This window comes from Alosa pseudoharengus, unplaced genomic scaffold (genome assembly GCF_046254945.1).
Source record: "Alosa pseudoharengus isolate Yale_2024_CS ecotype anadromous, Long Island Sound unplaced genomic scaffold, YU_APseudo_1.1 YU_APseudo_1.1_scf_9, whole genome shotgun sequence".
Taxonomy (NCBI): domain Eukaryota; kingdom Metazoa; phylum Chordata; class Actinopteri; order Clupeiformes; family Clupeidae; genus Alosa; species Alosa pseudoharengus.
In genome coordinates, this window is record NW_027468881.1 from 9,353,648 (window position 1) to 9,377,383 (window position 23,736).

General features: G+C 41.8%; 2 protein-coding genes across 5 annotated transcripts in view; both read left to right on the top strand.

Moving 5' to 3' along the window:
- rnf17 (ring finger protein 17) overlaps positions 1–15,876 on the top strand; it is a 58,795-nt gene extending 42,919 nt beyond the window's left edge. The window contains exons 28-36 of the mRNA XM_076276801.1: positions 649–768; positions 1,346–1,426; positions 4,012–4,134; positions 4,260–4,313; positions 4,433–4,540; positions 4,981–5,092; positions 6,738–6,876; positions 6,999–7,191; positions 15,693–15,876. Coding sequence (XP_076132916.1) covers positions 649–768; positions 1,346–1,426; positions 4,012–4,134; positions 4,260–4,313; positions 4,433–4,540; positions 4,981–5,092; positions 6,738–6,876; positions 6,999–7,191; positions 15,693–15,833 — 1,071 coding nt within the window. The 3' untranslated portion in view covers positions 15,834–15,876. The remainder of the gene's footprint in view (positions 1–648; positions 769–1,345; positions 1,427–4,011; positions 4,135–4,259; positions 4,314–4,432; positions 4,541–4,980; positions 5,093–6,737; positions 6,877–6,998; positions 7,192–15,692) is intronic.
- A 3,576-nt stretch (positions 15,877–19,452) lies between these two features.
- mtcl2 (microtubule crosslinking factor 2) overlaps positions 19,453–23,736 on the top strand; it is a 51,579-nt gene continuing 47,295 nt past the window's right edge. For all 4 annotated transcript variants that reach the window (XM_076277188.1, XM_076277190.1, XM_076277191.1 and 1 more), the window contains exons 1-2: positions 19,453–20,624; positions 23,188–23,412. In XM_076277188.1, the coding sequence (XP_076133303.1) occupies positions 19,719–20,624; positions 23,188–23,412 (1,131 nt within the window). In that variant the 5' untranslated portion in view covers positions 19,453–19,718. The remainder of the gene's footprint in view (positions 20,625–23,187; positions 23,413–23,736) is intronic.

Here is a 23,736-nt window from a genome sequence, read left to right on the forward strand (position 1 = left end):
ACTCTCACAAACACCAATCACAAATGTATAAGAAGTCAAGGCTGATTTGGCTGTGCAATATTATGCTATATTAGGCTAAAATGATTAATGAAATATAATGAACCTACAGGCTACTGTAACAGCCTGTGATGTATGGAGAGATGCATGGTAGGATATAATAGTTTGGTAATACATATTATTAACAGTAAGAAGGTGTGATGGGACAGATCCTGCACCCTCTTGTGTGCATGTGTGATGAGGAAAAAGACAAGGTGGAAATCCGTCTTAAACCTAATACAAAGCCTAGCCTATAATACAAAGCCTGTATGCCATGTATCCCATGCTTTGTCGTCTTAAATCCGATGGATGACACTAGTGGTCATTTTCCAAACAGTATTGTAATAAGCATGACATGGACATCTCTGTTAAGTTAAAGTTAATTTAAGTTACTTTAATAGTCATGAAGGAAAATGGTCCTCTCCATTTAACCCAACTAGGGGTAATGTACACGTACACACACACACACACACACTCTAGGAGCAGTGAGCTCAAACTAGGAGCACACACACACTAGAAGCCCACACACACCTTGATCTGGTGCCCAGGGAGCAGTGTGATGTGGTATGACCATATATTGTCATTGTCTCACCCTCACTATGTGCTTCACAGGTGCAGTATGTGGATCAGGGTCAGGTGGAGAACATTCCGGCATGTCACGTGTACCCCATGGTGGTGTGTGATGATGTGCCCCAGCTGTGTCTGCCTCTTCGCCTCCATAGGGGCAAGCCGGTGGGTTGCGTGCTTGTGTGTGCTCGTGACAAATCTGTAGCTGGGATTCCATTCAAGTTGTTGATGCGCTTTTGGACCATTTGAATAAGAAATCATGACTGGAAATGAGTGAAATTTGCATACAATCTTCTAATATGCATGAAAATTTGAATTGCTAGAGGCAGGTGGATTAACTCTTAATTCTCACAGGTATAATGCGGTTAAAGTGATAAAGTAAAGTGACTGTAAATGGATACAGTTTATTCGCATTTGTTGCATTACTACCTACGTGTTTCTGTAAATGTTGTCCTGGTGAGCTTAGGTTTTTGTCCCACGGTTGTTCAGAACTCTTCCCTTGATTAGGAGAATGTTTATTTTTAATTCACTCATTACAGTGGATGGAAATGCATGCAAATGTGCATTTCTTTAGCCAAATTCGTAAATTTGCTTAATATGCAAATGAGCTAAATGGAAACCCATCTTGTGTCTGGATAATGTCCTGTCACATCATGATGACATAATCATTTATATTATTTAACATTTAACCAAAGTCACGTAACCAAGCTATGGTTCTGTATGCTTTTGTTTGTCTGTGCAGGTGGGGAAGGAATGGCATCATGATGCTGTTGCCCTGATCAAAGAAACGGTGCTTGGCAGACGTGTCGATGTTCAGATTATGGTAACAGTATACATCAGTGTGTCCGCGCGGTAGTAAAAGGTAGTAAATAGAATCTACCAAAATTAAGGCCCTGAAAGGTAGTAAAAGGTAATAAATGCAATTTGACTTGGTAGTAAATTTTTCATCACCACCTCAATATATGAGTTTACATTTTTTGCTTAATATTTGTGTCTACATGTTTTAACTTCATCTTGCCTAATTAAAAAATATATACGTGCTAACAGGACCTGAGTGAGTCGGAGTCGATAGCAATGACGTAGAAGTAAACTGTGTAGAGTTCCGTGGTTGACAGCCAACAAACAACATTTTCGCCTTTTTGCTTCAGTTGATATTACAGGGATACAAACAACACGCTTTTCGGTGTCTCCTTCACGTTGCTTTGGGCGACTTATATGAATCGTGCAGATCCGAAGAGTTTTTTAGGGGCCAGGGATGCAGGGATGCTTTTCGGCGACTCTCGCGTTTTTCACGTCATCTAGGCCCTACCGCAGGCTACCAGAGCTGCGTTTATCATATGGGCCTGCTGGTCTGGTGTCCGGTGCTTCTGTCACTCATCTAATAATATTTGTTCATGTAGCAAAGGAGCGGTAGATGTAGGCCTAGGCTAGCCTATCACTCGGATAGCAGCTAAAAAATATATAGGCTACACTCACTCCGTTAGGAGGCAACTCTCTCAGTTTACACTAGGCTACTTCAGCTGGAAGTTTAACAACTGTGGACTTGACTAGTGTAAGCTTTCGTTCAGCTGACGGTAGCGCTGCCATCTGACTGTGATCATCCAGAACCGTGCAATAAAATTCCACCTATCCCATCAGTAACAAAGTTCGAACTAGTCACTGACATAGTAACCGACAACATTTTTTTAACGTAACCTAGACCTAGTATCTAATGTTACGGAATTGCAAGAAAACGAGTGAAAACAATTCCTTACTTTTAACCACGCAAGTGCGCGTGTCATTTATTAAAACGGTAGAAAACTGAATCAAAGACGGAACTGTCCATCAACAAAAACAGCATGCAGTTTAAAAGTCCCGTTATTTAAAGTCCCAGACATTTAAAGGGACAGCGGTCACTCAAGACAGACCTACACCACAACTGAGTGATGAACGTGAAATTCTTTGAATAGCCTACAAAACACTGCATTTAGATGACAACTGCGTGAAGAACCACGCGAATCTAGTTAATGGCGAATTAAGTTTATGGCATTCACATTTAAATCATTCAATAGCCTATGAAAACTTGATCAGTTAAATTGTTCTCATAAAAGGAACAGCAAATTATACAAAATATTCCAAATAGGCTAGTTTTATTGCAGTGACAGAAAACTGCAACATATGAGTTTAAAACCATGTTAAATTTGAAAGCATCTAGCTAGTGACAGGAGGTTTTAGGGGGGGAAAGAAACTCTGTAACCTACTTGATTCCACAGTCAATGTTCAGTATTTGGCCTATAATTTAGCCTATAATATTGGCATTTGAATCCATGAAAACTAACCAAAATCTATCATTTCCTATCGACAACAGACCAGTAACGCATCGAATCGCATTGCTACACATTTTGAAGTATTGAAAATAATCAAATCATTGGCTTAAAGAATCTATATTTTATCAAATTGTGATTAAACTTGATTTACACTCCTAAATGGCATCCTTACCTACCTACCTAACTGTTGTTTTGGGAAGTATTTATCATGCAAGCATCGTGCATCCATCCTGAGTAATGCAATGAAATCATAGTTTTCAATTTTGCATTAAAGCAGTCCACTGATGTGCATGTTTTCACGGACTGCTTTGTGTCAAATGTGCAACAACAATACCATACCAATAATAATGGCTTTATATATCCATATAAATAGATTTCTGGGCCTATCCTTAGACTAGAGTTGTTTCGGTGGTGTTTGTTCTTCATTTTTCACCACACATGTTTGGTGTTTTAGCGTCATTTGTGCCAAGGTTATCATTCACCTTATTAGGGCTAAGGGCTGGTTAGGATAACTCAAGGGCTAGGGTTAAGGTAAGGACAACTGAAACTGAACTCCTCGACACTACAAAAAAACATTGTCATTGACAATGACCATACTTAATGATCACAATTAGAAATTATTAGTGTACCTAATATGTATGATTTATACCTTATAGCAAGTAGTAAGTGGTACCCCCCCCCCCCCCCCCCCCCCAAAAAAAAGGGCTGCTGCTTGATGTCGTGTTGGTAGTAAAAAATATTGTGGAGGTAGTAAAAAAGGTAGTAAAAAGTAGTAAATTCAACTCTATGATTCCTGCATATACCCTGATACATGAATGAACACATGGGTATAAATACACATTGCTATGCTACTTTGCAGCTAGGACATACTGGTTTGAGATTGAGGAATCTCATTTCATGACAAACAGGAAACGTGTAAAGTGAAGGTGTTCAGGGAAACGTGTAATTGACATACAATGCACCTACAGCTCTAACAAAGATTGAATAGTTGCAAACATATCACACATGTATGCAGACATTTGTAAATTTGTCTCATGCTTTTATAAGCACTAAACAAACACAAATACTCACACAAGCACTCTCTTGCCCTGCTGCCCTTCAGGAGTTGCCCATAGGACCACGGGAGTGTACTCCCATCGAGATCTTTTTGGATGGTATGCCCCTGAGCAGAATCCTGGCACACCATCAACCCACCTGCATTAACATCTCGGCTGTGGACTTTGAGGTATGCACGTTGGTGGAACCCTTTCACAATTGGCATCCATCCATACTTATCCAAGCAACAGTGATATAACAACTGCCATGTAGCAACAAATATTGAAATTTGTGTGTGTGTGTGTGTGTGTGTAGGAGCAGGTCATTACTCCACTGGTTGATCTTGATGACTGGAACTTGGACACAAAGGTAGGACATGCAGAGCTAGGGTGGGGAGAAGGTTAAAAATCAAATGAACATAACTAAATGTGTTGCAGCATATTGCATATGTCAATTTTCTGTGTGTGTGTGTGGTGTGTGTTCTGTAGGGCCTGCTGGACCACCCTCCGTTGTTGGGAACTTACGCTGACCATCGTCTCCCCAAAATTGGCAAACGCTGCCCTGTGAAAATCAAACATCTGTGCACTCCCAACAAGGTACATAATGTCTTCCCATAAGTGACGAAACAACTTGGCCAACCTCTGCTTGTCCCCCACTCACTGCTGTACTATAGTCACTAGTCAGGGCTGTAAGCCATAGTCATCTAGTCATGGATAAAATGTCTAGATGCTAAACTGGCTAGACGTTCTGTGTTCTGACGTTCTATGCCTGGAAGTACTTCACCGAAAATGAGAACTGTTCCAAAGTAAGTTGTGTACAGCTGTATAAGAATACCAAAAGATGACGTCTGCTATCGTTAACCATCCAAAGATATAGAAATACCCACTGCCAACATCTAGCACTAGCAGTAATGTTAGCACCAACAATGTTAGCGATTTTACTATTATGAAAAAAGTTGTGAAAAAGTTGTGAAACCCTTAGTGCCATACAGAAGTGACACACAGAAATGTGTGTGTATATGTGCTTGTGGTTCCAGGTTTACCTTAACGTGAGCCGCGAGGAAGATAATGATGTCTCTCTAGAGGAGGTGCTCGAGTGTGTCAATGCGGACATGAGCTCGCTGTCTCCCCTCACGGACTTCCCCATTGGTAGGCACATACACACACAATGAAATATACACCACTACACAACCCACTGCACTGAAACTTGACTGTTAAATGTGCTACTTTATGGGTCTGGTTGGTTTCACTTTACTTGCTAACTAACCCGTAACTTGCAGCACCTCAGATTGGGAGGTGAGTGTGCTAGCAAGGGAGCTACAGCCCATGTGTGCTGCTAGCATCTCTTACTAGCACCTCTCTTAACCCTTAGAACCCGATTGACGCAAACTGCGTCAAAAAACACACTCTTTCTTTTCTGTTACATTGCTCCGGAACTGTTCATCGCAGCGAGATGAAACCTTTATTGCATGACAGAGCAGAAGGGGCATTCCAAAGACACTACACACTTGTCTGTACGATCAAGAATGAAAATCATGAAATGAAATCAAATTGCATCATATTTACAGTCTATACTTCTCTGCATTCACCTGCGCACCCATTACTCTTGTTTGAATTACTCGCGAACCCGTGATCGCATCAGATATGGCAAGCATATCAGATGAAAGAGGGGACACAGGGCTATGCATTGGTACCATGTTTATCGATCCTTCTGGCTTATAAAAACAGACGAAGTGACTGCAAAATAATAACGTCATGTACACAAATCAAAGCTGCACACCCATTACTCTCTTTGAACTACTCCCGGACCCGTGATCGGATAGATATGGCACGCATGTCAGATGAAAGAGGAGACACAGAGCTATCATTTGATACCAAGTACATCATTCTGGGTTATAAAACAGACGAAGTGACAGCAAAATAATAACTTCATATAGCTGGACTTACCCCACGTTTTTATCTGTTCTTGTGGCAAAGCATGTTTATAATCCAACGCTATCGTGTGTTTCTCTATGGCAAAGCATGTTCATGATCCGGTTTTGAGATCCTAGCAAATTCCTGCATGGCATCCAATTCAAGGCTCACATTGCATCCCAATTTGTTCAACAAAGAAACACCTTTTTTGCCTTTACTTTGTTCATGGCAATCCAGTAAAAAGTTGAGAATCATGAGTGCATAGGCACGCAGGCTAACACGCAACCTCGGGTCAAGTCAGGTCAGATCAGTTCGTGTCACAGATATGGAGCGCAGAAAGATAATTTTTCATCACTAAATAAAAAATGGCATTTATTTCCATAAATCACACACCATATATTTCTGTAAATTGCTCAGCCCCAGAGTATCCCTCCAACATGGCAATTATATTGCCCGATTCAGGACAGTCTGCCCTACACACACATGAAATGCATGTAGAGCTATGAGCTTGCTGTGGTGAGATACATGTCGAAATATAAGAAGTTTTATAATACGCTTTTTATATTTTAATTCTTTAAAAATCTAAATAAAATCAATGCTAGTACTAATACATGGATGGCATGTGGATAGCCTAGACTCTGCTGAAAAAAACAATATATAATATGTGTGTGTGGCACTTACAATGATCAGAATAAATCCTTATGAATAAAGGTAGTGAAAATGCCCTAAAAACAGCTTAGGGTTCTAAGGGTGCACAGCTATGTACCAGCTTTTACATAAGCTGTTTTTTTTCCCCAGTGAGGCCATCACTGAAACTTTAGGGATGTGTCATGTTATGTTGGTCTCACTGTATTTGGTAACCAAGCTGTTTTTTTTCCAGGTGGGCCATGTCTGGCTGAGTACAGTGATGGCAGGTTCTACAGAGCTGAGTTTACCGGCTTTGTGTCGATCAGTCCAGAAATAAAGATGCTCATCAGACACGTAGACTTTGGCTCCGATGACACTTTGTCCATACTCAAGTGAGAATTATCAAACATGCAGATGTGTATACACTTTTTGCACATACACCCAAATAACAGGATTGTTTTACAATCCTTTACCCATGTGTGTATAATATATGTGTGTGTGTGTGTTCTTGCAGGCTGCGCTGTCTCCCAGAGTGCCTGCTTGATTTCCCTCGTCAGGCGGTGTGTGTGCGTCTGGCTGGTTTTCAGCCACCCCGTTTCTGCTCTGAGACCAAGCGCCTCCCTTATGCTCCTGAGTGGAGTGTGAAGGCATTGCTCGAAATGATGAATCTATTGCAGCAGAAAGGCGTGTTCCGAGCCCTGATAGCAGTAAGTCTCTTCCTACATTCCTACACTAGGGATGTAATGATACAGTGTTTGCTCTAGATTTTTTTTTAACAGTGGCGGCAACCATCGGTCCCCCGCCCTTCTTTTTTTATTCTAGTTGCTAATCACACCATTTAACCTGACTTGAGAGGGACAGGATTCAGGAAATAAAGACAGGCCCATCTTCTGTCTGACTCATGTCACGTTAACCCATGCATTAAACCACATGTCACTGCTTGAACATACCGGTAGTTCACGTTGACAATGGAGAAAACACTTAGCTTACCTCGTTTATGACAGAAATCAAGTTTTGTGCCAACATGTTGTAGAAACACAACCCACAACACTGCCTTTATTTGGTGCAAATCTCCTTTACTTTCTTTAGTTAGGCCAGTGTTTCCCAAACTTTTTTTCTGGCGACCCACTTTTTAAAAATGACAGACCATCGCGACCCATTACCCTGCAACTACCAATATTGTTTTAGGCCACAGGTTCTCCTACTTTTCTATGCCTCCCCCAACCATACATTGCTATAGGATCCCTGCTTTGAACACGGTTGTGTTGCATTTTGAGCACCATCAGCGTGAAAAGTTGGAAATGACTACTGAAAAGATACGTTTTAATGCGCATCTGAGAGTAGGGGAAATTCTCGCATGTTGCGCAGTCCTCATTCGTCAGCATAGTAAGCTGTTCCTGTATTTCTAAAAAAATGTTGTAGGCTACGTTGCGTTGCAGACAAATGGGTCCATAACACTGTGGACGTCAATTCCAATGTAAACAGCAAATAACTCAAGTCGTTATATTGTATTGTTGTATTATATTATATTGTAGGCCTATAGTCATATCAGAACAAGAGGCGTTTGCGCAATAGCCGGAAGAATGCGCCTTTACTTTGGAGTTAGCGAGGTAGAAAACGAGAGGAATAGTGTTTAAAATGCCCATTTAAATTGTAGACTAATATAATGCACTGTTGTGCATTTTAAATCATAAATAAGAATGTGAGGAGGTTGCTATTAACTTTAAAGATTGCATCTGCAATCGAAACTGTATGCAAATTGAATGGCCTTATGTCCGGTCTATGGATGTCTGCTTTAGTTGACAGCACGGTCACTAGATTTTAATCGGTAAAGTTGAGGAACTGGTATCTATTCATGTTCGTGCAAATAGGTGGATTCATGTCCCTAGGTACATGGCAGGCGCCCCATAGAACGGTTTCATTTTAAGAAGTAGATATCCATGCTGGCACCCCCTCTGCGATGCGTTCGTCCCCCATAGTGGGGGGCCTTAAGCACATTTTCGCGCAAATTCATCTAAAAGCGCCAAATTTGGCACAGATGTAGCTTAGGTCATACTGAAATGATTTAGCTAGGGCGCCGGAGTCAGCGGCCCTTGGGGCCAAGATGGCGGCCAAATCCAATATGGCCGCTGCGCGAAAAGGGTTCCGGCTATAACTTTTGAACTACATGAGTTACAAATACAAACTTGATATCTTTTTCAGCTTAATTGATCATGGGGAATACATAGGAATGTTAATATTTATGACCCGGTGCATCTGGACCCCTTATTCCTCCAATTCTAATATGGCCGCTGTCCAAAAAAGCAGTTTTGGCTGTAGTATGGGGCCTTACACCCCATTGCTTGAGCAAATTAATCTACAAGCACTAAATTTGGCACAGATGCAGCTGAGGGCATAATGAAATGATTTAGCCAGGCCGCCCGAGCCAATGGTCCCTGAGACCAACATGGCAGCCAAATCCAAAATGGTAGTCGCCTGAAAGGGATTCGGCTATAGCTTTGGAGCCTGATGAGATACAAATACAAACTTGATGTCTATTTGACCTTTTTTGATGATGGGAAACCCATAGGAATACTTACATTTATGATTGGGTATATCAGGACCCCCCAAATTCCCTAAATTCAATATGGCTGCTGTCCGAAAAAGGGTTTTGGCTTCAAATTTTGAACCAAATGCGCTACAAATGAGGATGTTGTGTCTACTTTTAGTTTATTGACCACAGGAAGTCCATTGGCATATTTATATATATGCTTGTGTAAGTCTGGAACCTGTATTCTTTTCAAGACTTTGTTTGAAAATCTTTTTTTACCACAACTTTGAAGGTTATTCTCAAGGTGGATTAATTTCCTTATAAAAGTGGAATGCTTTCAGTGTACCACAGGTGAATACATTTCGAAATGTAATCATATAAGAAAGAATAAGACATAATTATTATTGCAAGGCAATATTTATAGTATGTCAAATTGTTAAAAGAATAATATAGTCAATTTGTCCAAAACTCTTCAAAGGTTTGCTTAGCATATCAAAAAAACAACAATAACATAAAAATAACAACAGTGAATTCTCATGGTCGCTCTCATGAATTTTTGCCTGAAGAAGACCCAGCAGGGTCGAAACGTTGCCTGATGTGCATTAAATATATGGGAGTCAAAAGCAGTGTTGTAGACATTATATTTTTTCAATTGAGTACGTTTTAATTTGTCCTGCACCTGCCAGAAGATGGGATGTGCACACAATAACTGTTTGCTCTCTCATGAATTCTCATTCTCATGGTCTCTCTCACAATTGTAGTCATAAGAACAAAACACTTATAGAAAAAAGTACACCTGGTTAGGAAGGAAGTTGGTAGGAAAGGAAGTAGTTGGCTAAACACTGTTGTTGGTCATCTTCTGAGACCACAGGTGACCACTACATGGACCCATTACAATTTGCATACCGTCCAGAGGTGGTTGTGGAGGATGCCTTAATCTACCTGCTTCATAGAACACACTCTCACCTTGACAGGGGCTGGCAGTATTGTGAGGATCATGTTCTTTGATTTCTCAAGTGCTTTTAACACCATACAGCCTATGCTGCTATGTGACAAGCTTTGAAGGATGCAAGTAGACACCTCCACAACTTCATGGATTACTGATTACCTGACTGACAGACCACAGGTTGTGAGAATGAAAGGGTGTGTGTCTGAACAGGTAGTCAGTCGCATAGGAGCACCACAAGGGACTGTGTTGTCTCCTTTTCTTTTCACACTGTACACCTCAGACTTCCAGGACAACTCTGAGTCATGTCACCTGCAGAAGTTCTCAGACAGTTCACAGACTGTGTCAGTGATGGTGAGGAGACGGAATACAGGCAACTGGTGGACCACTTTGTGACATGGTGCAGAAACAACCACCTTGTCTTGAATGTGGCTAAGACAAGGGAAATGGTGGTGGACTTTCGTAGGGCCAGGCATGAGCTATATACCATTTCAATACTGGGTGAGGAAGTTGTTGAGAACTACAAATATGTGCGGGTTCTTATAGACAATAAACTGGATTGGAGGTATATATATACTCTTTTGATCCTGTGAGGGAAATTTGACTCTGCATTTAACCCAATCCGTGAATTAGTGAAACACACTCAGCACAAAGTGAACACACAGTGAGGTGAAGCACAGTAGCGCAGGTGTCCCAACGCAGTGAGCTGCCTGCTACAGCAGCACTCGGGGAGCAGTGAGGGGTTAGGTGCCTTGCTCAAGGGCACTTCAGTTGTTCCTACTGGTCGGTGTATGAACCGGCAACCCTCCGGTTACAAGTCTGAAGCGCTAACCAGTAGGCCACGGCTGCCCCAAAGAAGGGTCAGAGCAGACTCTATTTTTTGAGAAAGCTTAGGTAATTTAATGTGTGGTCATGGTAAAAAAAATTAGTTTTCATATGTAGCTTATTCGGTTCAAAAGTTGTAGTCAAAACCCTTTTTCGGAGATTTTCACCAGATTGCATTTGGGGACTTTGAGAGTCCAGATATACCCAATCATAAATATATATTTTGTGTTTCCCATAGCCAGAAAAGGTGAAATATTTATTAATTTTACATTTGTATCTCATCTGGTTCAAAATATGCAGCCTACAGTAATCCCTTTTCAGGTGGCGGCCATATTGGATTTGGCAGCCATCTTGGTCCCAGGGGCCACTGGCGCCGGCATGCTCGCTAAATCATTTCAGTATGCCCTCAGCTGCATCCATGCCAAATTTTGTGCTTGTAGATAAATTGCCGAAAACAATGGGGTGTAAGGCCATATTGGAATTGGAGGATTAAGGGGTCCAGATATACTGGGTCATAAATATAAACATTTATATGTGTTTCCCATGAGCAATTAAGCTGAAAAAGACATCAAGTTTGTATTTGCAGCTCATGTGGTTCAAAAGTTATAGTCGGAACCCTTTTCGGGCAGCGGCCATATTGGATTTGGCTGCCATCTTGGCCCCAAAGGTCGCTGGCTGTGGAACCCTAGCTAAATCATTTCAGTATGACCTGAGCTACATCTGTGCCAAATTTGGTGCTTGTAGATAAACTGTATTTGTAGCTCGTGGTTAAAAGCTAGTCGAAACCCTTTTCAGGCAGCGGCCATATTGGATTGGCTGCCATCTTGGCTCCGAGGGTCTGTGGCTCCGGCGCCCTAGCTAAATCATTTCAGTATAACTTGAGCTACATCTGTGCCAAATTTGGCGCTTTTAGAAGAAATTGCGCGAAACGACCTATTTATGTGCTTAAGGCCCCCCACTACCAGTTTCATGCGCCAGTTTCATGAGCTTTTATGACAAAACCGTGACTGTGGTAGTTAACAATCTACATCCTAATAGAAAACTGTTAGCTTTCCTGGTATCAAATGACAAATGGTATCAGTTAGGCCTATAACACAACATAAATTGTGCTGGCGACCCAAATAAAATCTCCTGCGACCCACCCGTGGGTCGCGACCCAGACTTTGGGAAACACTGGGTTAGGCTATAGTCCGCAATTCACATTACTAGGCTATCACCACAAGCATACAAAAGTATAGCAAAGCATACAAAAGCCCAGCAAAGTTCTCCGCTGAGACATTCACTCTCCATGTTACATTTTTGCTGTTGTTGCGAGCGAGCTAATAGGCTACGATGTGGGAAATTCTTTAAATACGATCAGCTCCAGAAATGAATGGGCTTTCCTTAGCCTGTGCTACACCTTTCCACCAAGTTGTGCGAAAAGTGTAGTTTTTGCGCTGTTGACAAACATGCGTAGCACATGGAAGCTCTTGATAGCACATGCTACCAACGTCCATAAAAACAATATATTTATGGAATAAAACTAGACAGGTACCTCGGATTAGCATTGCTGTTTTTTGTTAAACTGCAATTTTCTGCAGCCAGCGGAGGGCATTTAGCCTATGTGCGTCTCCCCTAATTCTGAAGCAGTGGCACCTCTAAATGAAGAGGAAACACTGAGAAGAAAGTTAATGTTTTAAATAGGCTACATCAATACAATATATAATATGTGAAGTGAAACTGGACGGGGCATAATAAACTCTGACTAGTTTTAGGCTACTTATTGTTAAATTGCAATGTGAGCGGCTGCCAGCAGGGGAGGGTCCGTCGGCAGGATTATTTAAAGGAACCATATGTAAGATTGTGGCCAAACTGGTACTGCAATCACTTTCAAATTACTGTAGAGCGGTGTATCCCCTCCCCCTGACTCGAGTTTGCCAACGCGGATGCCGAAACACTACTGACTTGATGTGATTAGTAGATAGGTAGAGGGTGGCAAAACATCAGTTGAGGGCTGCAACTTCACTTTTTAAATGACAATATCCTGGCCGGACTACTGTTGTCAGTGATATAAGTATTTGAAATGAACATGATTTCTTAATGTCTAGCGACATATAAGGGCCATTTTATGATTAATTGAAATACATTTCTTACATATGGTTCCTTAAAAAAGCTACAACTACATTGTGCGTCTGCCCTGATTCTGATACCGTGGCGGTCTTAATTTAAACCGTGGCGGGCCGCCATGCTAAAATAAACGTAGAGGAAACACTGATAACCTCAACTCACGATTCGATACGATTTTAAGTTCACAATGCGATTTTCTCAACATTGTTTTAGTTGAATAAGCTGCAGTCAGTGTTTCTTGCAGGAAATATGTTGGTTAAGGTGTCTGACCCAGGGAGAGGGACATATTGGGCTATGTAGCCTATAATAACTAGATGTACCGCATAGCGGTACAAAATATGACCGCCGCTCAGTCCTGTACATCCGTTCTGCGAAAATAAATCACACTAATCAATTTCTCTCCATCTTTTACTCCATCCCCCATTCTTGAAACTTTTGTGTATGCTTGTTTGGTATGCCTGTGTGTGCGGCTGCACAGAAAGTAGCCTACTGACGCTAAAAAGGTGAATAGATTGTAGAATAGCCAAAGAAGTTTTAGCATTGTTATAAAACCTTTAAAATCTCTAAACAATCACAAGTAGGGCAGTTCATCACAGTTCATCCATTGCAACTGGATTGATGAAAGGTCACTTACACCTGTAGGCTACATTGTATTTGGGAAAAGCAAAAGGTATCAGCATAATGTTATATTTTTATTTATTTATTTATTAATAAACAAAAACATCTCTGTCAGTTCCATGCTGTTTTCAACAGCTTTAAAAAACAAAGGTCATTTTTGGATGGATGGATTTTTTGTGAATGTTTCTTCTTATAAGATTTTAGTCATCTTTAGTTCATGTGATACTTTATTGTCAATGCACAAATTAAGTAACAGTAGTCTGAAACGAAATGCTGTTTTACATCTAACCAGTGGTGCAAATAACTGACATGTCCAAATGGGCCTTGATGAAATGCGTCGCTAGACTGTTCATACACATTTTAACGGGCCAAAGTTGAAGAGCTGTTAAGAAATCAAAAAATAAATAGCGGGCAGATCAGGCTGGGTTCACCCAGCCTAGTCCATAGGCGCCCAATATTGTTTAATTTTCCGATTGAGATATCCACGCTCTGGCTATTCTAAATGCAAAAATGCATCAGGAAGTTATGACAAAACTGTAACTAACAAAATAGATCCTAATAGAAAGCTGTTAGCTTCCCTAAGCTACAGGTAGGCCTATAAGGTAGGCCTATTTACAACATAAATTGTCAATAGGCTATGCTGGCGACACAAATAAAATCTCCTTTGGAAACCAATGGCTTACGCCTTACAGTATCAAGCGGACTTAAACTGCCATATCGTGGCGAAAGGTTGTAATAAAATTCACGCAGCTCCATGAGTCAAGGAAAGCGCGAATGAAGTAGCCACTTCTAAATGGGACCCACTACACAGTAGCTTAAGGTGTGTTGCTAAAGCAGCCATAATGAATTAAAGGTGTCATTGTTTGGATACTTCACACACACACGTGCTTTTTAATCTCGCAGACTACAACTACCAAGCTGGAATCAAAGCACATCGATTCCCCTCTCACACCCTGCACGCACTTAAAACAAATAAACAGGCGTCTCGGTTCAGGTACCATGGTTCAGGTAGTTATTTAGGAAAAACTGCTTTTTTGCGGTTCGGCACAGGGGGGGAGTGGCCCCCGGGGACGAAACGAAATTTTTCTGTAAAAGTCTAGTGGGGCTACATACCCACCAAATTTCAGGTGCACCAGTGTTTCGGTGTCCCGGGTATCGTTGACCAAAAATTCAGGAAGTAGATGACGGGGGGAAAAAAAACAAAAAAACTCTTTGACAATCATTATATGACCGCTTCGCTAACCTGACTCTCGCCAGATGAATTTCGTTCCGCCTAGCTCCACTCATCCATCTGGGATCGATCCATTGGAGTGGTGCTTCAGAAGGCTGAAAATCCTTGCATATGATTGGATAAGCCACTTGTCCGTCATCTATTGACGTGCTAGTTCAACCACTCACATCGAAGCCAACCCATGACGCTGAGAACAGTCTCACAGTCGCTTCTACGCTACGTCACATCTATGAAACTCCCGCCCTGCGTCCTGATTGGCTCTACCATACAATCTGGTGCCGAAATCACTCTCAACGGAACCGATCCCAGATGGATGTGAGTGGAGCTAGGCTGAACGAAATTCATCTGGCGAGAGTCAGGTTAGGATCACGCACCCAGAAGAAAACAAACGGGAGAGTGCAGTGTTTGCAAAGAAAAGGACTGTTTATTTATTTATGACAGCACACATTATGCAGATATTATAGCCTAGGTGCTGTTAGTATTAAGCTACATTAGGCTCCAACAGCTCTTTCTACCTCTTTCTGTCTCTTCATTTCTGTCTCTCTGTCATCTTAAGATGATGAGAGCTTAGCAGCCATTTTTGGACAACGTAGTTGCATCGCGATTCATTTTTTTTTTCTCAACCAGTTGGAATTTTCACACGTGTGTATCGAGTTTTAGCCGATTCACTGTGAATTGTTAGATCCCTATCCAACATACATTCACTCCATTTGCAAATAGCTATTTTTCAGATTTACTTAAAAACTTAGTACAAAAAAGGTCAGAATTGGATAGGAAAACATCTAAAAGGGCTCTAAATAAACAATATATAAAACAAGGCTACTTTACTTAGATGTGTTGAAGTGTGAGTCTTCTGTCCCATGCGTATATGTACTAATTTCTGTATGTAGGAAGATATGGCCAAACTGATGGAACTACTGAGGTGTTTTTAATGATCCAAATGTGTTTCCAGGCTGCAGGTGAGGAGAGTGTTGCCTACCTCTACAATCCAGATGGGACTCTGGTGCACCACTCTCTGGTGAAGAGGGGCCTCGCCGACTACCTCTCCGAGTCACCAACACACACACCCCTCACACTTGGCACACTCATATAATCATAAAATGATCTCATAGTAAAGATGGCCTACTCCTTACATATCAACATATAGAGTAGAGCAGTGAACAGGTTTGGCTGTTGAGTTGTTTACTTGTTAGTTTTGTAGTAATTTCAAGTTTAATCAAGAAGCATAAAAAAGAAAGCGGCACTTTTATATTTGTTTTATTCATTACATTTTAGTAAGAGGTTTTATTTATTTTGTATTGTTGAACACTTGAGTCTGTTAAAAGTGTGTAAGTGTCCAATTGTCTAAGCTGCTTAGTTTGCCGCTGAGCTTAATGCTTGTATTATTTCTGTTACACATCTATGCCCCTGAGAGTTGTCCTGTTTTGTATTAAACCTAATTGCATTCAGTATTCTGTAATTGTGGAGTTCTTCAGAGAAGAGGATTTTCTGACATGGTGTGTTCTATAAAAATCGTAGCCTTGCTCATGCAAACTATTTAAAGTAATTTCATTATAGTCAGTTTCATTAACGCTCCTGCATACAAGGCATGTAAGATCTCTGCCAGCTTCTTGCCAGTGTCTTACCACTGCATTGGTCTGATTGTTTCTAGTTCCATGCCACAAGGTAATTAATGCTATTTTCAATGTTGCTTTGTAGTCATGGTTTGTGGCTCCCTTTTCTTTTTAGAGGTTTGGGGACAAACCGACACACGTTTCAATACGCTGGTAATTAAATGATGGGTGTTGAATGGAGTCAAATTCTGTTTTGTCCCGTCCCTTTAAAACTTAATAAGGGGTTCATCAGAGTTCAAAAGTCAGGCAGCTACATCTAGTAGCCACATCATGGTAGCCTAATCTGTGACTTGTTGCACTTAGCCCCCTCTGACCAGTAGATGGGGCTAGAGAGCTTTGTCAGTATTTCATTGAGCTATACCCAAGCTCAAAACACAATATTTGTGTCAATATAAACAAAGATAAACTATGTTAACCTGCAATGGCCACCTGATCAAGTCTGTGTGGTTTATTCTAAAATAAAAAAAATTATCACATTGTCACAGGGTGACGGGTCATGGAATTTCTGGAATATAATGGAATTTTATCTGTTTAGTCTGTTCTACAAGTAGATGCATGGAAAGTCAAGAGAATTATATAATTTTTGTGGCAAAGGCAGAGAGTATCAGAGAAGATATGTTTTTTATGTTTTTTTATTTTTTCCATTACTGCTTGCTTGAGTGGTTGTGGTTAGCTCTACTTACTTTTTGTTTTAATGCCCATATGTTCATTTTCCATGAAGATACAACATGGACATATAACACACATATTATATATAACACACAATATACAGCGTACATGGTGTGTGTGTGTGTGTGTACACATATCTGTTATCACTGTGATGTAGGCCAAGAGAGCAGGATGAAAGCACCCTGAACTATTTAACTGGATCCAACATGAGGCTCTGCGGTGCATAATACATTACGCACTTGGTAGATATCTTTTATCAAATCAAAAGAATGAAATCCTTCAGGTCAATAATAATATTACTACTAATAATAATCACATGACATCTGAGTGGATGGTGTGTGGGTGCCAAAGTTGTAGTCAAGACCACCTTTGTGAAGTCCAAGACCAAGACTACTCGAGACCATCTCAAGACAGAGTCTAGACGGGGAGGGGGGGAGCATTCTCTACACCACTTACCCATGTACAATATTTTCAACAGTGTTTGTGGGGGTGTTGTGTAGCCCAAGCACAGCTACAAATAACAGCTTCTGTGCACAATGCTTGTGATTTTTCTATTACAGCTCTATGCCCTTGAGAGTTGTCTGGTTTTGTAATAAACCTAATTGCATTCACTATTTTGTAATTGTGATGTTCCCTTTGAGAGGTTTTCGTAGCAAAATCGTAGCCCAGCTCATGTAAACTATTTGAAGTAATTGTATTAAGAGTCAGTTGTCCATAACGATCCTGCACACATGGCATGTAAGAGCTCTGCCAGCCAGGCTAACAAACAAGCACTGTTAGGACAGGGGATGCTCAGGGGCCTCTGTGGGTGTTGTGTAGCTCATCACCAAGCACAGCTACACACAAGAGGCCCAAGAGAGGCTAGCCCTGATTGCATTCATTAGGTAGTACATGTAGTAGTATCCATAGGCACATCTGCCTGGTTGCCACTGCCTCTGTATCTGTATCTCCTTATATTGAACAGTGGGGCAGGCACAGGGCAGCACAGATACATAGATAGATAGATAGATAGATACTTTATTGATCCCCAGGGGAAATTCAAGGATTCTTGAATTTCCCTTGGCGATCAATAAAGTATCTATCTATCTATCTATCTAGATTCCACAGTTTGTTGCCAGTGACTGATGCAAGTGAGGAGGGGTTAGAGCTCCATTTCCCAAGGACAAATAGCAGTGGCATGGCTAATTATCCAACCCCCCAGCAACACACTGTGTCGTTTCACCAAGATCAGCTTGCTCTCTGAAGACCTTTGTTGTGTCAGGGCATTTTACCCCACACCATTCCAGAAGATTACTGCCATTGCCAGGATAGAGGACCCCTTGGATGGGAGATACACTGCACTGACTCCGAGTATAGCAGTTGCTCTCAATTGCTCGGTCAATTATAAGCTGCTACTGATGGAATCCCAATATCCTCAATGGCAAAGATTTAGAGATAAGGTAACTCACTGAATGTGGGAATGACATCCAATGTGCCCCCTTATGGTCTACAATACTCGGTATAATCTCTTGATCATCGCGTTTGCACGGATGGATATACATGACTCCCTGTAATATCTATGTATTTCCCTTGCGTAAAATCTCTTTTAAACACTCAGATCTGCTACCTCAAAAGCGCACAACACCAAGTTCTCTTGCGTGTGTTACGCATTCCCTAAGACACGAGTCAAGCAAATAAATGAACACTGTAAACCCTCTCTAGTTGCTCGACAGGAAATTCATAACATGTCATTATTGTGTTACCCTTTTGCTTCTCATGGAACGGGAAGCTGCCAATGCATTTGCCTCGGTCGCGTTCCATAATTAGCCAATGACTAGAGCCTTGAGTAAGGAGCGTGATGTGAGAGGCTTGTGAATTAACCCATCATTAGTGTATAATTACGGGTCATAGGCCTATGCTAAGCACCCATAGTGTCACCCGAATTCCACCTTAATTATTCAGTGGCCACTGTTCCATTGACCAGACATGGCTGATATTCGCACCAGTGCGCAACAGACTGATATTCTTGGATATGATCAGTGGAATCAAAAGAAAATAGCTCTGCTAGTTTGAAAAAAAAAAAGTATATATATATATATATATATATATATATATATATATATATATATATTTGTTACATTAGTGTTGTGATGACATATTAGTTTTAGACAATTTACTTAAAGATACATTAAAATACGGACTGCGGTTTACGGTTTGATAGCCTACTGTTTTCGGACTACAGAATGTCACCATACAAGTAAATGACAGCATTCAAATAAGATCACCCCCCAACAGCGAACCGTTCTGATATGAGTGTTGGAGAGAAACCACTGTGGTGGCGGTAGAGGTCCACGAGTGATGCCGGGGCTTCCAGACAGCAATTCGTCACAGACAGCAGAGCCGCTATCTGGGCGGAGTAAAAAATACATTCTTCCCAACGAGCAGTCTGGTTTTAGACGCGAATGAGCACAGACTACCAAGGCGAGAGGAGCACACGGCGTTCTGGTGCAGGGAGTGAGGCATAGCTTTGACGAATAATCAACTCTGAGCTCTGCAGGAATACTGACTGTGTGGTTGTTTTTTTTTCTTTCAACCCATCTTTGCAACATAGCCATTCGCATTCTTCGTATGCCGTTCTACACAACAGGTTACGCCTAACTTATTTTCTTGCGAGAGGCTTTCCGTTTCTTTTCTAAATTGTTTTTAAAGCGGAATGAATGACAAAGACAAAGGTTGATACCAGTTCGCCCTCTCATTTGGTCTCGCCTAAGGAAAAGAGGCTTAGACACAAAATGGAAAGCGGGAACGAGAGCGGCGACAGTGGGCAGTCGCAGACCCTCAAGCCGCACCAGTTCGAGCAGCAGCCGGTGGTGCAGCCGCTACAAGTGAATGAGAAAAAGAAAGTCAATCGTGCTCCTTCTCCGGCTAGGCCGAAAGATGTTCCTGGCTGGTCCCTCACTAAAATCAGAGGAGGTATCGGTACGCCAACGCTTAGTGTGAAACCAGGTTCCATACATATAGGGAGCCGGGTATCTAGACGCAGCCCGGCGAGTGGTAAAGACATGAAGTCGGAGAAAGGGAAAGTACCGGGGAAATCCATGCTCTCAGTTGCTAGCGCTCCGAAGAGCAGCAAATCTGCTAAGGTCGGTCGAAGGAAAATTTCGGATGCCAGTAACGCTTCAGACGACTTGAGCAAAGATTCGGGTTGCGCCCCTGGAAAGCTTTCCCCCACAGACAGTAGCTCCGAGCTCTCTGACTGCGCTTCGGAGGAAAATAAACTTTCCACCGATGCATTGAGCAGTGACACTGAATCTAGTAGTCGATGTGGGGCGACAGACAACGACAAATCTGGAAAGGACCATATTTTGGGGCGGCCCGGGAAACTTGGCCGGGGGGATGGTGCCAAGACACCGGTGGAAAAGGACCGTCTCTCCATTAGCGTGGAGACCGGGGAAGGTAGCATCTCTCCCGGTGACGAGAGGTCTGTCACCTCCTTCGACAGCCGTATGCTAGCTAGTACATCACTAGCATTTTCTGACTTGACAGAAGAGTTCATGGACGGCACTCATGAGGAATTTGTCAGAGAAATCGAAGAACTGCGTTCTGAAAACGACTACTTAAAAGTAAGAATAGTAAACAAAATGAACAGTGTTTTCATCAGTGGCTATTAGCCTACGTCTGGCTGACACCCATGTGTGAAATTAAATGTTTGAACTGACAGTCCCTTCAGTTTAGATAGTCATACAAGGTTACAATAACACTGTTTTTCACCTGATCAATAACGCAATCCTTTCCATGTAGGCCTACAACTTGACACATTTGTCTGTTTTAATAACCCGCCTTCCTTGTCGTCTTCACTCTTTTATGTTATGTTGACCTGTCAACTATAGAAATGAGATGTTTCAATATGTTTATTAAGATATGATGAGTGAATGATCGTTAACTGATATAGGCTACGTAGAGGTGTATATTTTCAGGAATGTGTTTAAATTTAACTTATTGATTTTCCGTGCTTTTAAGACAGACCGGTATGAATAGAACAGCTCTTGGCGGGAGGCGGCTGTTTTTCCTTTGCGCTCCTCCCATAAGATGTGTGGGTTAAACTATAGGCGTAGCTAAGTGGCTCGACTAATTGCTTTGTATTAAGACAATATAAAAATTGGCACGTGTCATAATGGCCAGTTCTATATATTACCATAGACGGTCCTAATAATGACTTCTGTGATAATCCTGACTATATGGTTGTTGCCTCGTTCGTTTTCTCTTCCACATAAAATCTAACAGCATGGCAAGCAGTTTACCCAAAGCTTTTGGTCATGTCTGGTGTTAACGGCATAGGCTTAGCCAGCCACTGATAATTAGGCCTACTCATTAACTGGGATATATCTGCCCATATCTCTCAGTGTGGGGCGTGTCGGTTTTCAACGCTAATGCAATAAGCCATACTCTTATAAGAATAATAGTGAGGGGGAAAGGTGTTACCGCGTCATGCAGGCCCTTACATATCAGCCATTCAGATTGTAATAACATTATAGAGCTGCCTTTGGGAATATTTCATTAATCATTGCTTCATAGCAGTATAGTAGATAAAACCAGATCACGGCTTACGTGGACCTATACATCCTTGCCTTCTCTTCTGCACGCTAACCTAAATAATGCAGCTGTTTTGCCGGGACTCCTCGTGCTGTGCAGATGCTGCTGCAGTCCAGCGCACCCGCGCCCACCTCTCCACTCCATTGTTTATACGCGCGCGCAGCACGTGACGCTCTCTGCAGTGGGTGACCCACATTTGATTCGAGGGAACAGTGACAGCACGCGTTAGCCCACCGCATTTATTACACGGCGAGGTAGAGGTTATATACACACGCCTTATCCCCGTCGAATTTATAAATACTTAATTCAGTTTTACTACGACTGTGTTTGCAAGGTTGGTCGGATTTAAAATGATGCCTCCCCTAATATTAGGCTATGTATAAACGCAGCGGAGCTTGGCATAATCCCTGAAAACCTTCGATAATGAAGATGTCAGTTGCCAGTTCCAGGTTTTGTGCATTTTGTAGTCAATTGAGTGCCATGATAGCTCAAACCTCAAGAAACATCGAGATCAGCCTCACTTGAGATCAGTCGTTTAGGACAATGTTAGTGACAGCACAATTAAAATGAAATCTCCCTCCTTTGCCTTTTATTGACATTTTAATGTGCGTTAGTCAAGCATGTTCGTGCTATAATTAAAATAAGTGGTGAGTGTGGGCTTGTCTCAGCAAGAATGTGTCAATGCCAACGACAAGTTATACATAATTACAATCTGCTGATGAACCTCTAGGAACAAAAGTGATGGGTTTAGCAATAATTACAGGCTCCAAGTGCTAACATTTTTGTTCAGGTTTTCTGTGTCATTATGTTGAGTTCAGAGATGGTGGCATGGTGAAAATGAATGTAGTTGTCATGATGCTTAGCACAATGGTCTCATTAGGCTACCAATAACAGCATCTTTGTTCACTTTCACCTGTTCTAACACACAGGTGATGTTTTAGAAAGTCTGAGATAGCTACAGTCTTTGAAGTAGTCTCATAAGGTGTGCTGGAGAAAATAGACTACTGCTGATCCATTCTCCATACCTTAACCTATAGAGTACAGTTACATTTACATGCGTGTGTGTTTGTGAGAGATAGAGTTTATATGTTTGGGTTCTTTGCTAGTGGTGAAAAAACTTGTGAACATAATTCATTTTGTAAGTCAAATTGCTTGGTCTTGTTAGCTCCACCCTTGGAGGATCTCCCGTGACTGCTGTGTTCACTGCCTGTGTTTGTGCCTTTGTGTTTGTTTGGCAAGTTCTCTTGAGTCAGGGATCTTTAATAGGATGATGTCAAGGAAAGGTAGCATGCCAACTGATATGTCATTTTGAAGGCTTTCATTGTTCACAATAGAAATCTATCTTCCCTGGTGAGAATCACATTGCCACATTTGTTAGTAATAAAATATTTGACAGAGCACACACTGCTCATGTGTGGTCCCATGTGACTTAAACACATTTCAAATGTGTGTGTGTGTGTGTGTGTGTGTATGTATGTGTGTGTGTGTGTATGTATGTGTGTGTGTGTATGTATGTATGTGTGTGTATGTATGTGTGTGTGTATGTGTGTGTGTGTGTGTGTGTGTGTGTTTGCTCTGTGATGTTGTGCGCAGGATGAGATTGAGGAGCTGCGTTCGGAGATGCTGGAGATGCGGGACATGTACATGGAGGAGGACGTGTACCAGCTGCAGGACCTGCGGCAGCAGCTGGACCAGGCCAACAAGACCTGCCGCATCCTGCAGTACCGCCTGCGCAAGGCCGAGCGCCGCAGCCTGCGCGTGGCCCAGACTGGTCAGGTGGACGGAGAGCTCATCCGCACCCTGGAGCAGGACGTCAAGGTGAGAGAGAAAGAGAGAGACAGAAAGAGAGGGGGAAGAGAGAGTTTCTAAGAGTGAGAATGTACTTTTAAGGGAAAGAAACAAAGGATGATCAAAAGTCAGCAACAAAGAGAGTGGGAGTTAAAAATGCCTAAATATTGTTTTTATATTGTGTGTCTGTGGGTTTTAGCCGGTGTCCTAAGCTCCTAAGTGTGTATGTCTGATTGCTGGATATTGCTGAACAGACTGTTATAAGGGGGTAAGCATGGTATGCTTTCGTACAGTGTCATTTCTGTTTTCACAGTCCATTCTGGTTCCTGCATTCTGCTTTGCATAGTTTTGCAT